This window comes from Aulonocara stuartgranti (assembly GCF_965226115.1).
Source record: "Aulonocara stuartgranti genome assembly, chromosome: 3".
Lineage (NCBI taxonomy): Eukaryota > Metazoa > Chordata > Actinopteri > Cichliformes > Cichlidae > Aulonocara > Aulonocara stuartgranti.
Window position 1 is genome coordinate 44,132,097 of NC_138941.1, and position 17,904 is coordinate 44,150,000.

The window sequence follows — 17,904 nt, forward strand, 5'->3', positions numbered from 1 at the left end:
AATAAACAGCTTTTTAAATGTGGCTTACGTTTTTAACTTTTAATAGTCATTAAAACTAGAAAAGTTCTGCAAAAAAACCCACTCTGTGGTATCTCTTGTGAGTTTTTTTTTTTTTCAAATGAAATTAAAGCTTCTGTCACTTTGAGGGTTTGCAGAAGCCAGAAAAGGGAAAACACTCACTGCCAGTGAGTTGTCCTGTTTGTATTAAGCTCTGTGTGTAGCAGGTGCCCATTTAAGAATAAATATAAATAAAAATAAACAGGTGTAACTGTGGGTGAAGCAACTTTGTGTTTCTACTTTTTATTTTCTTCCTATTCTTCTGCAAAAAATAAAGTACAAAGTGTGAAACTTTGTCACACTGATGTGGCCAACAATTTTCAAGTTACCCATGAGCCTCAGGAACTTAGCCCAGCTGACATCACCATAAACACAGCAGCACTGTTAAGGTCATAGCGTTCTAATCTGAGAGAGGGGGCAGGACTTCCTCTAGCCTCACGCCCACTTCTGGTTAACAACACTATTTCTGTTTAGCTTGAGCTTGCTCACGACATGTGGGTGAATTTATCACCAAACCACAATTTCACAAAATCTGCATTAGTGTAATGAAATTCTAAATGAGTCAAGCTCAGCTTTGTCAGTTCAGATGTAGTTTTAGTTTTATATTGACATCTCTGTTTATCAGCATCAGTTAAAACTTTATTCTCCTATGAATCTATTTTCTTAATTGTTTATGAAGTTCTGGTTCTCAGGTGGATTGGAGCCTGACATAGCTGTTTTAGGATGAGAGGTGGGGTACACCCTGGACAGATGAAAATTGAAATGAATATAAAAGAGCATAAACACGTCATGCTGTGGTCAGATCCTGTTAAGTATGTCATGTCAGTGAGAAAAGGAAGGAAGCTGAGAGAAGAAGTTGAAAAAAATCTTTGTTTCCTTCTCAGCTCTTTGGTATCTGCTGTGCTGCTGCTTCACTCTCTCTCTTTACAGAAAGTTGTAGAAGTTTTCAGACGTGTCACTGCTGGATGTGAGGATGGGAGCCACTTTGCTCTGTGAGCTGGGCCTATTCTGTGAGTACATCACTGACTCCTATTGTTTGATTCATACTGATCCATAAACATGTTTTAGTAAGAAGAACAGAGCATCAGTCATTTGTACCATTTCAGGTCATGTGATCAGAGGACTCTCATGTTTGTTACCAACGTGGTTGTTTGTAGACTGGATTAGATTTTAGTGCACTGACTCAGATCAGAGTGGAGCTGGTTTAGTTTATCTAACAAAGGTTTGTTTCTCCATCAGTGATAATTTGATGTATATAAAAAGCGGTTTAAGGATATGGTTTTTACAGGGTACAGGGAAAAGGTAGAGATTTGATAGGGTGTTCTTGTCTAATATTTTCATGTGTGTGCGCATGCACGGGTATGTTGGTATGGGTATATATATATATATATTAGGGGTGCAACGATACACAAAATTCACGGTTCGGTTCGGTTCGATCCTTTGGTGTCACGGTTCGATATTTTTTCGATACAAAAAAAATGTTCATGCCTTTTTAATTTGTCATTTATTAAAATTATAAATATATATTTTAACTCAAAAGTACAGTTTTTAAATTTAACCCTAACCCTTGTACGTGTTTTTTATTTTGACAGCGAATGCGCACCTGCGGACCACTTATGTGCACCCCTGGTTATTTAGCTCGTCATATTGCAGCCACAGAAATTCTTTTGTCCATGAAACCATAAAGCTGTACTTTCTTTTTGCCTTATAGTCTGATTTGTCATAACTTCTCTGTTTTGTGGTAAGCTTTTCTTTGGCTGTCACTTCTTCACCCTGACCTGTCTTATTTGGCTCAGCAGAACTAAAATAATATAAAATATATATCATATATCCTGCTGCTTTTACACACACACACATAACGGTCAGCGATTATCTGTGCGATCAACCTCTCACATGTTTAAGCTTCCTGCGGGAGATTTCACTTGTCATGTTTGCATTGTAAGCTAACGATCGATAAGACGATGTCAGAGGAATTGGTGCACAAATTATCATCACTCACAGATCAGTGCTGTCGCTCTCTATACACAGTTCGCACGATTGCAAAGTGAAAGCAAAAAAACAAGCGCAAATTCAAACGCGATTTCAATATGTCACATATTGACAGTGGCTCACCGATGCCAATGACATAATTACCCAGCTACATTTCTGAAAGAATGCAAAAGCATTGACATATATTTTTCCTTCCTACAATAGCCCGACGGGCAGGGCAGAGATAGATTTTGGTACCCCGACTGAAAAAATCGCTAGCCCCGGGACGTCGGGCTAGCAATATTGCAAGCCCTGTATCTGATTGAGGAATCACTCATCTTTGTCTTTGCACTAGGATGATGTCGGCGTAAATGTGCAGTCATATTCGTTGTGTTCCCACTAGTGCTTTCAGGTTAATCTCGTTGAAATGACCTTAACGCCACAACACGGCAAATCTCCGTTAACGAGCTACCGCCGATCGCCCCGTGCATGGGGCTAGACGGCCAACACGTTAACGAGCTAACTGCGCTAACACACTAGTTCCCACCCATGTAATTGAGCATTGCATGGCACATCCAACATACTGTTTTACTTTAGTCCATGACTCGCTTACCTTCAGGGTCATACGTCACATGAAAACCAAAATAATTCCAAACGCCAGATCTGAATGAGGGTGGGGGAGGTCCATGTTGCGAGGAGAGCTTAACTTTCTGTCTCGCTAGCTTGCCCTGCGCTTTTCCTTCTGATGATGCTGTCTGTGTTGAGCGCTCAGTGGATCTGCGCTGGTCAGTGCAGCCTAGGCGGAGTAGTCGAACGCAGATTCACTGAGCGCTCAACACAGACAGCATCGTCAGAAGGAAAGTTGATAAAATAAATTACAAATTTTGTATTGTTCTTTTTTTTTCTCCCCTTTGGTTTTCTTTCTTTCTCTCCCCTCTTTCTTTCATTCTTTCCCCCTGTCCTATCCCACAGTCATGTCTGTCCCGTTTGCAACTGAAAATAAAATAAATTCATAATTATAATAAAGGTCAATCAAATGGACCAATATGATGATCCACTTGGTAAAATAAATCCTCTTGGCATCTTTCTTGGCCTCAAGACAACAATTCTGATGGCTATAGATCCAAACGGGACAAAAAAAAAATAATAATAATTTTTTTTTTTTAAAAATTGTATTGTTCGATACATATGCGTACCGAACCGAAAGCACTGTATCGAACGGTTCAATATCGATACGAATATCGTTGCACCCCTAATATATATATATATATATATATATATATATATATATATATATATATAATTGTAGGTTGTGTATCCTTGAGGTGTTAATGGGGTTACTGAAAATGTGTATATGTGCGTATGTGTGTATATACGTATGTATGGATAGATAGAAACATATATGTGTATATATTAAAAAAAAAAAATTACACATAACATATAATGTAATTGCAAGGAGGTATTTCTGTAGTCTATTGATACTAGATAGTGGAAAAGGGGTGGGATTAAATAAGCTTATGCTTCTTCCTGCTCCTTTTTGAACATGGACGTTATTTGGAGTTGTGGTTGCTCGTTTTCCTTTTGTTTGCTTTGTTCATTTGTCTCTTTTAATTCTATTTTTTATACTTTTTCAACATGTTCAAAATAAAGATTCAATCAATCAATCAATAGTAGACACTGGTACAACCACAAGTGTTTTTTATGAGCTATTTGAGTGTCTACAGAGCTTGGACAGAAGATAACTTTACTTCTTGAAGTTTTGTGAAGACACTCCTCCTCTCATCTGAGAAGTTTCTACAGTTCTAAAACCAATAGATTGAGAATGAAGGTATTTAAACCCTAGTGGTGGTTTTCTTTACTGTCTGCCACCTACAATGCAGTTCAAAGATCCCTCCTTGGGATCCTCAATCCCTACTAACATTTTGCATCAGGTGATGTCAGTAGGCCACATGTATAGGGTGAGGCAAGGTCTTAAAATAATTTTGAAACCTTTTAAGTCTTTGGTACTATTGAGGGCTGCAAATGGCCCACTTCTCCCCGATCCATCTCTGTCTGTCTGTTATTGCAACTTGCCACCCTCATTATCAAGTACATTTCATGACTAAGACACATACACACTCAGACTTGACATCCTCTCTCTCTCACACACACACACACACATACACCACATTAAGATTGTTTATTAATGTTTCTGTGCATTTTCATATTTTTGTGTTCCAGGTGCTGTGTACCGTATATAATGTAACAGCTGAAATAACACAAATAGATATGAAGAAATAAACAGATAAGAATTCAGATTTCTTAAGGGATTCCATCACTAGGGTTGAAATGCCTGGGATTTTCCACCATTTGATTTTAGAACTGAAGAAGCTTCTCAGCAGAGATATGAAACACCTTCAGGAAACTTAAAGAATTCCAATCAGTTTCTCACCGAGCTCCTTAGACACTCAGATATAGCATAAATACATGATCTGCATGACCGACAACCTACACAGACATATGTGAGTGCCTTTAGTTTGATGTCTGAAGTTTCTGTCTTTATTATAGTGCTCTGTATCCTCCTCTGCACTGGAAACACTCAAGGTGACTGAAAAGTTTAACTTTTTTATTTATTCAATAAATATTAATCTTAACTACTTTATCAGTCTTAAGCACCTCACATTTTTGTTTTTATTTCATTCTTCATCACTATATTTATAATTTTATGAATATAAACACAGTTTGTGTTTTGAATAGTAAAATATATATATGAACAATATATGAACAGTGTATGAACGCACTGTCACAGATTGTTTCGTGCATAAAAGTGTTTCAGATTGTTAACTGTGTGGTTGTGTTGGATTCTAGATGCTGTGCTAACTATTGAACCCAGCTCGTCCAGTTATTTCATTGGAGAGTTTGTTACCTTCAAATGTGACATGAATGAAGGAGAAGACACTGACTGGTATTACGAAATCAAGAAGGACGGTCGAGAATTTGTGCGCTACGGCACAGACAAAGACTTTAGATTTGAAATTACATCTACAGGTTACAGTGGTGAATATCAGTGCTCTGGTAGCTTGGTGAGCTCAGGTCATAGAAAGAACAGTAATACTGTCTCTATAACTGTATTCGGTAAGTCCTCAGTGACTGACAGCATAAATATATGATCCCTGTTCAAATGCTCAACTGAATTATAAAATAGAGAACATTTAATTAAATTTGTCATTGAACTTGAATTTTAACCAAGATCACTGTACCTGTTACTTCGTTCACAGTAAAGTCAGTGCTACAATACTCACAGACTCTGTAATCTATCATTAGCAGGTGTGTGAGTTTTAACAACAGCAATTATGGATGAAATTCAATTTAATTACATTTCTAAAGGAAAAGAAGAAACATAAGAAACATCAAAAGCTTCATGAAGTTTAAAGTGACGATGTTTCTGTTATCTAAACCAAAACATGAGGAAGAGACATTTAATGCATCATTGTGTTTCATCCTTTTTCATAACAGCAGATAAACCCAGGGCCACACTGACAGCAGGAACAACAATCATACCAGTAGGGGGCAGTGTGACACTGACCTGCTCTGTGCAGAGCTCTGATGGATGGAAATATGAGTGGGTCAGACGAACCCAAACAACCTCTGAAGTTCAAATCAGAGATCAACAAAACAGAGATATCAGAGTATCTCAAGGAGGAATCTACAGCTGCATAGGAACAAGAGGAAACCCAGTTTACTACACTTATAGAAGTGATGAAGTCACCATTGAGAAAACCAGTGAGTTCAGTAATTTAGTTTGAAATATACATTCACTCATGATTATCAATATACTGTGTTAAGTTTTCTCTGCTGATTTCATGTTTCTATTTGTATCTATTATGAGAAGCCTTCTGTCTTCTTGTGAATCTGTTGTTGTGGTCGGAGCAAGGAGACGTCACATAAATTAATGGAAAGGAGTAATTTACAAATAACATAAAGCATCATAATGAATTAAAGCAAAACAAATGTATGCACTGAAAGGATAAAATGCACTATGAGCCTGTGTGAGAGGACAGAGTAGAGGAAAGTGAATTACATCAGTATTAATACAGCTTGGACCCTTTTAACGTCCTGTGCTTAGCAAAAAGAAGGATGTACTCATAGCATGGCAGTTTGATCTTATTGCTTCTTATGTGTTGTTGTAAACCTAAATAGATGGTATACTGATGTTGAATGCTCACAACATCAGGCCAGTGCAATCCTATGGTGACCACACTGTTGTAAAACCCTTGGTTTACACTAGCCATAGATGGTGTAGCGGCAATCTTCGGTCCTTCTTTGCCACTTCTGCAGGATGTAAAGTTTCTGACTCGTCCTTTTCTTAGATCACTTGTATGCCTTTTGGTAGCAAACCCGAAAAGTAGAAAACATATGTCTCTAGTAGGAGCTCCGTTTACATTTCTATGATATTATATCTGAAACAACTATCACAATGACGGTCAGAAAACTGTTCCTTCCTGCTTACTTGCCTCACCTTTCATCACCACATGGCGGCCCACTACACACCGCCTTTACAACATCTACCAACACTTTACAACAACAATAACAAAACAGGACAAATTTATGGAGCATAATATATTACATTACAACATAAAATAATCCAGATTATAACTAGAAACCACACAAATTATAGATCACCGTAGATCTGAACTACCTTCAGAACAGAAAATATGAAGTAATTTAGATCATACAAGATGCAAACAGAACTAATTTAACATTAGGAGAATAGTAAAATATATGTCAAGTTTGTAGGAGGGATTAAGACCGACTGTGAAATACCAAAGAGCTGAAGTCAGAGGGTACTTTAACTTAAAGCTGAACCTTCTTCATTCAAAATAAGCATGGATAAGTTATCACAAAGCACCAGGTCAGATTTCAGGGCTTCACAAACATGGATATTGTGGCATAAACACTACAAAGTATCCATCATATTAAACTGACTCTTCAAAAATTTCTGCAATATCAGGCGAGTCTTTGTGACAAGGGAGCAGCCTAAAGAAGCTTTTAACACTTATATGCATACTTTGTGATTATTCCACGTGTTTGTGAGGCTCTATTTTATAATATTATAAGAGACATTATGCTTTAGTCCATCTGACGCTACCTGGTTGCACCTCACCTCATAATTAATGTTATTCTTTCTTACAGCACAGTCCAGGACTGAAACATTTCCTACTCTGTTGATCGCTGGACTTCTTTGTGGAATTTTACTGATTCTTCTTCTTCTTCTGCTGCTGTGTCACATCAAACTGTTAAAAGGTGAGACTTTTTCCTTCTGATACGAGATTTATTATGATCCCATTATTATGTAATTATTCAGAATCACAGATGTATCCTGAACACTCCATGCAATGTCACAGCACCAGAACAATTAAAAGAAAAACATGTACTTGTCTTTTTTACAGATAAATCTTTTATCAGGTTGGTTCAAATCTCCTACTTCACATTTTTACATAGTAGAATTACAACCTGTGTTTCTTATCAAATCAAATGTTTTACTACATTTTATGCTTCACCAGGATTCAACACAGGATCAACCAGGAAGAAGCTCAACACAGCCAAAATAAATCTCTCCAAGGTCAGCCTTAACTATGACAAGTTTTGCTATTGTTGCTTTATTTATTAATTTATTTATTTTATACTTTGACTCTGACATTTGCAGTTTTTTTATTTAAAAGATAATCAAATTCATATATAGAAATTTCATTATTAATCTAGCACTGACTTGTTTTTGCAGGTGATGCTTGTATATATGAATCAATCAGAGACTACGATGACAGAGAAAAGGGTAATGCATTTATAGTTTCATATAAGTATGCAGACTCATTGTGATTATGTTCCATTTTTATGTATTAATTCTTCATTTTAGCAGAATGCAGGGATTTCACATATTCTTTGATTGAGCTTAAAAACTTCACTAAGAAAGGTAAGAATTCAAGTTAATTCAGTTCAATCCAGTTTTATTTATATAGGGCTAAATTACAATTGACTCATATACTTTTTATTGTGAGATAAAGGCCCTACAGTAATACAGAGAAAACCACAACAATCAGATGATCTGAAAGCTGAAGGCTCTGCTTTCCATTCGACTTTTAAATATCTGATGAATCACCAGTAAGCCTGCAGTATGACAGAGAATAAAATAAAAATTTCTATACAATTTATTTGCAGAATGGTGAACTTTTGCAAATCGTACCTGTCTAAGATTAGCTTTTTTTTGCAACTCTTCCTTTTCCAGCTTTATGTTGCCCCTATACCAACTTTTTTGAGTGATGGTGCTATTATCATTAAGCTTTGTACAGAGCCCCAGATCTGTTGGAAGTGGATTTGTAACTGTAAAGGTAAGAATGTCATCCTATTTTACCCTGATGATCTGTCCATCCTCTCATAGATGACAGCCTGTTGTACGCAGATGCCACCTACAGTAAGGCTGAATGCAACAGTAACAAAAGTAAGCAAAGCAATAAAATAGGTACCATATTTTCTTCTCTTTTACATTTCATTTATCCATCAGGGAAAACTATATAAATGGGTAAAGTTGTCAGTTTGAAGTAAGATGTTACTAAAAATGTTTTTTATTTGCAGGAAAATCAGCCACTGAAGCAGCTGACAAAGCGGTCTATTCTGAAATCAAACCACAAGAAACACAAGGAATTTTCATGTTGTGACCTGTGACTGTAATGATTATCAAATAGGTTTTAAATTGAGTAAATTCATTACCAAATCACCTTTAACCATTAAATAATCATGATTATGTTCTTCCAGATTAATAACAAACAAAAGCAGTTGAATGCAGGACAGAATTTACTTTATACATCCATCCATTCGCTTCTGCTTATCCTTGTTCAGAATCAATTCATATGAATTTTACAAAGCATTGAAAGAAGAAATGAGAAGAAAACATGCCTGTTTTTTTAAAAAGCTGCCATTTCATTATGAATGAGCTTTATCTGATGATGTGGCTTTGAGTTCAGTTCAGTATCTGTACTGATGTTTTCTATATCCTGAATGGATTAAGTATCATTTGAAAAAAAAATTTTTTTTAATTTTATAAAACTTTATAAAACTGCAGGCAGATTTTTCATTGTGTTATCTGATTCTGTGTGCCATATAAATACACTTTATATACTGTGACATGTTGGGAGTGGCTGGAGTGTAGTTCCCTGCTGTGCCTGTGGAACAGTGTGTTTAATGTTGAGTTTTAAGCTGTGATTACTGTATTTTTTATGTTTATGTAACTGTTATTGCTGTCCCTGCCAATGCTGCAATGTTGTTTTCACTTACAGTTGTTTTGTGGTGGTAGTTACAGCATGAGTGAAGTTATGTGCAGACTTACTGAGCCCTTTAGAAGCGTTAAGTGTTAGCGTGTCTTTAAATGCTTAGTAAACAGCGTCCCCCTGTGTCTTTATATATAGTGCAGCTTTCCTTGGGACTAAAGTTTCACCAGATTCAAAGTGAAATAAGATCAAATTTGGAGCCTTCATGATAAGGGCATTACATGTTTCAATGATCTATTTTTTGACAATACTTTTGCATCTTTTGCCCAGCTTTCTGAAAAATTTAATCTCCCACGTACACATTTTTTCAGATATTTGCAGACCAGACATTTCCTCCAATCTCAGATTCCAAACTTTCCGGTAGCACCAGCTGCAAGCCCAGGGGATATGCTCCTCACCCTAATCCCAACACGTAAAGGGTTTATCTCTCTTATTTATGACAGGCTGGTGAGCATGAACGGTTCTTCGATAGATCAGATTAAAACGGCCTGGGAACAAGATTTAAATCAGTCCCTGTCTATGGATACATGGGACTTAATACTCAAATTAGTTAATTCCACGTCCCTATGTGCCCGCCACTGTCTTTTACAATTTAAGGTTGTGCATAGGTTCCATCTCTCCAAAGTCAAACTATCCCGTATGTATCCGAACGTTGACCCTACCTGTGATAAGTGTGGGAGTGCGGAGGCTTCCCTTATTCATATGTTCTGGAAGTGCCCTAGCCTCGAAGGATTCTGGAGAGATATATTTCAGACCTTATCCCTACTTGTTGGACACCATATGGATCCTGACCCTTTAGTTGCGCTTTTTGGCACCACTGGAGAGGCTGATGCACGGTTGACCTCGTCACAGCGTTGCATGCTCTCCTTCGCCTCCCTTGTAGCTAGACGTACAATCCTCCTAAGATGGAGGGGTGCCCCTTTGCCCACCCAGGCTCAGTGGCTGAGGGACCTTATGTACTATCTGAGCCTTGAAAAGATCCGGTATGCGATTAGCAACAACAGCGGTAAGTTTTACAAGGTGTGGGGGCAATTCCTGAAATACTTTTCCAGCCTCCAGGCTACAAACCCGACTTCCAGCATTGCTCAGTAAATCCTCCCCCCTTCTTCTTCTTTTTATTTATTTACTTATTTATTTATTTATTTATTGTTAGTCGTTTGTGTGTTTTTCTTATTTTGTTTTTGATTTATCTGTGATGTTGTTTTTATTTGTTTGCTTCTTTTTTCTTGCTTTGTTTGTTTGGTTTTTTCCTTCCTGGTCTGAGGGATAGGGGTTCTAAGTGTTGTGGGTAGGGGATAAACTGCTGGAAGCAATTATAAGACATGTGAGTGTGTCATTAATCTGTATTCTGATATTTCAGTTTTAACAGTCGCTGTGAAACTTGCTTGTTTGGTGTTTGTCAATTCTGCGTGTATTTGCTTTTCTTTGTTGCTTCAACTCAATAAAAATATCTTTGAGAAAAAAAAAAATAAAAATTTGGAGCCTTCATTCTAGTTTTGACTTCTACTCATTTGTGTTTGAAGTTTCTGTGCTTTTACGAATGAAGGAGGACAAATAAAGAAACTAAAATGCCTTTTTTATTATCCAAGCTTCACATCTTCATTACTTATTTTGGAAACAGTGTAGAAGCAGGGCTACAACTGAAAAAAAATCTTTACTTATCTTCTTATTTATAAGGCCTGATTACACTAAATTGTAAATAGAAAGCTGGAGTAGTCATTCCTGTGATACTTCTTTGAAGTCCCCTTCTCGGGGTGCATTCATAGTTGTTGTACTGCAATGTGAATTCTCCACAGACTTATCTATGCAGGCAGGACATTTGCATGGACTCACCATCTGATGATGAAGTTTACTTCACACAGACCTCAGCAGACCTTAGCGGGCTCATGGACACGCCTTCAATTCTTGCTCCTTTTGTTTGGGATTTATAGTTCAGCGAGCTGTACTTTGTTTTTACCACAAATGAAAGTGTCACCTTTTGTGGTTTTCCCCTGCATCATGAATTTTGATCCTATGTAATCCTCTCCTCCGCTCAGTGCTGTCAGAGTGTCCTGCATGGGGTGGGAGATGTTGTCCAACAGGGATGACAGCTTAGCCGCCGTTCTCCTGTCACTCACCACCTGCACTGGGTCCAGAGAGCATCCTAGAACAGAGCTGGCCCTCGGATCAACCTGTTCAGTCTCTTCCTGTCCTCAGCACAGATCCTGCTATTCCAGCAAGGCACACCGTAAAAGATGGCTGAGGCTGCCACAGAGTCGTTGAAGGTCTTCAGGAGTTGGCCCTTCACTCCAAAAGATCTAAGCTTCCTCATCAGGTACAGCCTGCTCTGCCCTTTTGTGTAGAGAGGATCTGAATTGTGAGTCCAGTACAGCTTATTGTTCAGATAAACACCAAGGTACCTGTAATAATCCACACCCTCAATGTCCATACCTTGGATGTTAAGTGGTTGCTGCGGAAGTCTACCACCAGGTCCTTGATTTTACTAGCGTTGATCTGGAGGTAGTTCTGCTGGCACCAGTCCACAAAGTCTTGGGTCAGTTCTCTGTATTCCCTGTTGCCCCCATCAATGATGAGGTCGACTATTGTAGAGTCATCAGGAAGTCATCAGAGAACCTCTGCAGGAAGCACTGGGCACAGTTGAGGCAGAAGTCCGTGGTGTAAATGTTGAAGAGGAACAGTTCTGAATTATCCAGGTTGTCCTTCAGAACTGTGGGAAGAATGGTGTTAAAGGCACAGGAGAGCTCAAAGAACATGATTCTCACAGTGCCCCCAGCGGTCTCCAGGTGAGAGAGGTGAATGACGGCATCATCCACTCCAATGCCAGGCTGGTAGGCAAACTGAAGTGGGTCCAGTGAAGAGCTCATCAGGGGCCGAAGCTGAGTCAGGACCAACCGCTCCAGGATCTTCATCAGGTGGCATGTCAGAGCCACCGACCTGTAGCAGTTGAGGTCCTTGGGACGTGGAGTCTTTGGCACTGGTATAACAAAGGAGGTTTTCCCGAGCTGTGGAACTCTCCCCAGCCTCCGTTTTGGCCTCCCGTCCTCAAGGAAAAACGCTGTGTTTTGAAAACGCTCTCGAAAATGCATACATTTCAAAATGGAGCTGTCCCGTCACAGTGTGGACGTTCGAAAACGCAGACTTTCTAAAACAATGATGGATTTTAGTCATGTGATGCAGTCATGTGACCAATTAAATAAAGATAGCGGAGTGCATTATACAGCAGTTGTTTTGATTGCTCTCAATTTTGACAGCCCTAAAAAAGATTAATAGCAGTTTGTACACACTCCAGATAGTTTTTCTTCAAATTCATTAATTCTCACTCGCTTTTGCACATGCGCAGGACTGGAACGTAAGTGTTTTCGACCGTTTCAATGTTTCGCAATGACATAGAGAGAGCAAAAGAGAGACAGATTGAGAGTTTTGAGATGTCAGAGATTTGTGACTTATAGCTTATTTGGAGTCTTAAGTAAATGTGTTGTGTAGTTAGTTTGTAGCCTAGTCGATACCTTTGTTTTGTGTGTCAGAACAATGATGCGACTAGTAAATGTCACAGTTGCAACTCAAAAAGCCACCAAATGTGCTTTATAAATAAATAAATGAAATGAAAATGAATGAACTTGACATTAGCAAGGAGTGAAAAATCTGACAAACGTACAAGAAAAGCACAAACAACTTGAGGCAGAACACAACAAAGGGCAAGGAAAATCTGAATATATACACACAGTATAACACATGGAAAGGAAATAGGTAGGAGCACATCAAAACAAAGGAAGTAGAACTAGACACAAGACACTAAAATACAACAGGTAGAAACAGAACACAGGAACAGAAATACCAACTGGACACAAGAAGAGAAAAGCAAGTTGGAATAAGGGCACAGAAACATCAGACAGGCATGATAAATATAACAAAACCAAGATACCTGGAGTCAAATACTTGTCTTTGTTATTGTTAATTGGCCTAATTTTATATAATAAATTTGCTGAATTCTGCACAAACATCTACTGTGATGCAACACCTGACCTGACACAGACTCTCTCTCTCCTTCTGTTTTCTCATTAGAGCCCATAACTAAACAGCCTGTCATAAAAATCAGTTCTACCTGGATTCCCTCAAATGAATCATGTAAAGTTCTGCTGGAGACTGGTGATGTCAGCTACAAGTGGACTGTAGGAAAACAAACACTAACTGGTCCCAGGCAACAATACATCATCAGGGAGCAGGATGGAGAGACCAGTGTCACCTGTACAGTTTCCAATCATGTCAGTGAGAAGTCTGCATTTCAAACAGTGAAGTGCAGCAAAGACACAGACACAAATAAAACAGGTATGTGGAGAGTGACTGAGGTTGTGAATACAATGTAACTGCTCTGTTTATATAAGTAATTATTACTGTTTGTGATTTCAGAGGACAGCTGTTCTTCTTCTCTTCTCATGTTCATTGCTGGGCTGTTTACTGGATTGATCACTCTACTGTTGCTCTTTCTGCTTTACTGCATAAAGTCAAAGGGTAAGATTTCTTGTTAATGCTACTAAAATGTTCTCCTAATCTCTGAATTTCATAATATTTTCTGTTTTGTTTTGTTTTTTACAGGTCTGTGTCACAAAAAGTCAGTGTCATGGTCCTGGGTCTGGGGACTCAGTGGTTTTCATATTCCTTGATTTTGTGTTTTTCATGGTTTAGTATTTCTAATTCTAGCTTTGTAATCCTAAGTTATCTTTAGGATTTTGTGATTTCTAGTCTTTAGGTTTTATTGTGGTGCCTCTCCTGTGTACCATGTGTCACATCGAGTCAGTTATAGTCTCATGTCCATGTTCCCTACTTTTCCCCATCCCCTCCTTATCCATGTTACCTCCCTCATGTTTCCCAAGTCCCAGGTTTTTACAGTTTTTATCTATGACTCCTGCTGCACCTCATGTCTTTATGTTTAACTTTCCCCAGTTTAGGTTTTTGTTAGTTTATCACATTCTCCCATCAGCTTTTCTTTGCTTTCTCTTAACATTCCTCTCCGTCTACATTTTTTGCATTTGGGTCCACACTCTCTCCACTCCACACCATCTGCCACAGCAGACATGACAGTTAGTGAAATGAGACAGTTAGAGGATCTGAAGATGCTGGACCAGGTACAGTATGACAATGATGAGCCATGAAAGTTACAAATGGGAACTCTTCGATTTCAAGAATTTCATTTGTGACATTCTCAAACTGTTCTTACTGTATTTCAGCTGGATCACAAATACAGTTCATCAAATCAGACTAGACGAGCTGCAGTTCTGCATATCTGTGGTATTTTTTTGATGTCTTAAATTAAATGTGATTTTTATGTCAAATCCTATTTTTTTTTAAAACAGGATGATTTAAGTGTATAATTACAAACAGCTCATTGCTGCTTTAAAGATTAACACCATTTTCAATGTATGAAATGGTATGAAAGCCTGTGTCTGTTTCATGTTGGTTGACCTGGTTGGATTTTCTTTTGAATCTTCGAGGGAAACACTTCTCTCACATCTGCTTATTTAGTTCAAATACACTGTCAACATGACTAGTGAAAACTATAGTAAATGTTTTAAAGGTTCATTATTTAATTGAAGAGCCTAAAAGTACTTTTCTTCACATTATACCTATTCAAATTTTTTATTATGCTATGGTAGGCTCAATTTTTTGATTGGTGAGCTTGTTGCAAACTATAGAGATCATGTGTTTTGATTAAAGAGAATCTGTGAATATTTTTTATGCTCTTCTAAAGTAGGTTTCCATAGTTCAAACAAATTAGACTTTTATTAACCCATAAAAACTTTTTTTTAGCTCCCCAGTATGATATAAACAGAAGGCTCCTTCTGGTGGTGTCAAGTCTTTATATTTTCAACTTTTCACAAATATCCTCATAAGTCCCAGTAATTAATTTTTGTCCCCTATTGGGGATAGCAGTCTGCAAGCACTACATCAAGCACCAGGCATGCTATCTATGACTCCTGCTGTGCTGTCATGGGGACATCCTGGGCTCTCTATTGATGCCAAATTTGGCTAACAGAGATAAGATAAGATGACCTTTATTAGTCCCACAGGTGGGAAATTTGTTTCATTACAGCAAAAGTGCAAAGTTATGTAGCAGAAATTATAAAACACTGGAATGCAATAGAATAAAATAGAATACTATATACAATAGAATAAAATAGAATACAAATGCTATATACAGCTGAGTAAGAAAATACAAAAGTACAACTTTGTCAGAAAAAGAATTGCACATGTAGCAGCCTTATTGCACATTTGTGTGTTTGATCAGCTGCAAAAGTCTTTGTTGTGGAGTCTGACAGCAGTAGGAAGGAAAGACCTGCGAAATCTCTCCGTCCCACACCGTGGGTGCCGCAGCCTGCCACTGAAGGAGCTGCTCAGTGCTGTCAGAGTCTCCTGCATGGGGTGGGAGATATTGTCCAACAGGGATGACAGCTTAGCCGCCATTCTCCTGTCACTCACCACCTCCACTGGGTCCAGAGGGCATACTAGAACAGAGCTGGCCCTTCTGATCAACCTGTTCAGTCTCTTCCTGTCGGCAGAGATGCTGCCACCCCAGCAGACCACACCATAAAACATGGCTGAGGCCACCACAGAGTCATAGAAGGTCTTCAGCAGTGAGCCCTTCACTCCAAAACCTGAGTCTCCGCAGCAGGTACCTGCTCTGCCCTTTCCTGTAGAGAGCACAAGTCTATTGAAATTGCAGACATTTTTCCTCTTCAAAAACAAAACTTGATGACACCAACTGTCCATAATAAGGATTGATTAATGTAGGGCTCTGATGTTTTTAGTCATTATGATATCTAGAAGTGGAAATAAGAACATTTTCACTTGACTAAACACACACACACACACACACACACACACACACACACACACACATACACACAGCAGCTACAAGTTTAAAGGTTCTCCTTTTGTCTTTTTAATTGTATTTAATACTGCTAAAAGTGCATTAAACTGTACATTTCCCATCCTTATCACTTCAGTTTTAACTTTAAAAATAAATTGAAATTGTTTTTTAGCATAAAACATGAAAGCAGGATACTGCTGTTCAAAACCATCAAACAGAAAATAGGCAACCATGTTTTAGAAATAAATAAATCAGTTAACTAAAAAGAATGAACCGGACATCTGAAGCTGGCAGTAAAACTAAAAATAATCTGGAAGTGAAACATTGTTCAGCAGATATTTGGCCACCACATGATTCAGAAACTCAAGATCTGAATCTACTGGTTTCTGGTTTTAGCTGATTCAACAAGATAAGACTGATTATTTGAGATCAGGCTGTCCATTAAAGTAAGAAACTATTGTGATGTCTCTGATAAGAAGGGAAAGAATAAAGCCCTCTGGAAAGTGAGAATGCTCCCAACATGTAACAAGGCTGCCACAGAAAGATTCCCTTCACAGGTCAGTGTCCTGTAGAATAAACCAAATCCCACAGCTTCAGAGCCCTATGTCAGTGTCCTCACAACCTGGTATGTCCTCCATCTGAACTTTTACCTTCCTGTTCTAATATCTGAGCCTCCTCCACCTCATCTCCAGACAGCTCCAAGTACGACTCCACTTCCACATTTACTCTGAGTAAAACCCTTTCTCCCTCACCCAGATGGCCGCCCCTCCCTGAGCCTGGTTCTACCGGAGGTTTCTTCCTGTTAAAAGGGAGTTTTTCCTTCCCACTGTCGCCAAAGTGGGGGTCATATGATTATTGGGTTTTTCTCTGTATCTATTATTGTAGGATCTATTGTACAATATAAAGTGCCTTGAGGCGACTGTTGTTGTATAAATCAAATTTAATTGAAAAACCCCATCCTCATTACGGGCCAAAGTACATCAAATGTACAAAATTATCACACCACTCACAGAGGTATGCCCCCTGTGTGGTTGAATCCCACCATTTTTAATGGGAAAACACCATTATATTGAAAGCAGTGGCAGTCTAGTGGTATATCTACCATTAGAGAGTTATACAAAAATTGACAATTTTAATCTTATGAAGAATTAATGAGTAAATATTAATTAGAGGGTAAACAACACTGAAATATTTACAAATCAGAAACAGTGCCCAGATTTGCCTTGAAAATCCCATTTTAGACTACTGGAAATTACCACAATAACATTTTTATAAATTAACAAAACTTTTAGCTGGTGACGAATCCACTAGTATTAAACTGTGGCAAAAAGACCTCGGAATAAACATGGGATAAGAAAATTGGCTGGCAGTGTAGAAATTGACCCAACACACTGTGATAGTTTATGCTGGGAAACTTCTATTGAAAGGACACACATGTATGTTTCGGCACCGAAGACCTGGCTCCCAGCTCCTGTTATAGAGGCAAGAGGGAAGTTTACACAACACAAAATCATACACAGATACTGTGTGATTACATAGAACATAACTGATGAAGGACAACATGTGGTGGAAATGTAAATTAGAATTAGGAACATTTCTGCATTATATGAGACTGCGAATGTGTTCATCTGTTATGGGCTAAAATAGTATTGCTTGAGTAATTGCTTAGGCAAAACAATCCCCCTGACTCCTGATGTATGTTTTCAGGAAAGA

General features: G+C 38.3%; 1 protein-coding gene across 1 annotated transcript; it reads left to right on the forward strand.

Moving 5' to 3' along the window:
• Positions 1-958: 958 nt before the first annotated feature.
• Positions 959-9,520, forward strand: LOC309702786 (uncharacterized protein). The gene is made up of 11 exons (XM_082527414.1): positions 959-1,067; positions 4,573-4,608; positions 4,873-5,139; positions 5,521-5,787; positions 7,198-7,308; positions 7,455-7,470; positions 7,569-7,627; positions 7,787-7,837; positions 7,919-7,975; positions 8,441-8,500; positions 8,635-9,520. Exons 1-11 carry the CDS (start codon positions 1,031-1,033, stop codon positions 8,715-8,717), a joined length of 1,044 nt encoding a protein of 347 aa, XP_082383540.1. The 5' UTR covers positions 959-1,030; the 3' UTR covers positions 8,718-9,520.
• Positions 9,521-17,904: the final 8,384 nt, after the last annotated feature.

What these genes read in the sequence shown, in the direction of transcription:
- LOC309702786 (XM_082527414.1), top strand. Translation starts at nt 1,031, where the DNA reads ATGGGAGCCACTTTGCTCTGTGAGCTGGGCCTATTCT. An exon ending in CCAAAATAAATCTCTCCAAG is followed by an intron (nt 7,628 to 7,786) that starts GTCAGCCTTAAC and finishes TTGTTTTTGCAG; the next exon opens with GTGATGCTTGTATATATGAA. An exon ending in TAAAAACTTCACTAAGAAAG is followed by an intron (nt 7,976 to 8,440) that starts GTAAGAATTCAA and finishes ATCCTCTCATAG; the next exon opens with ATGACAGCCTGTTGTACGCA.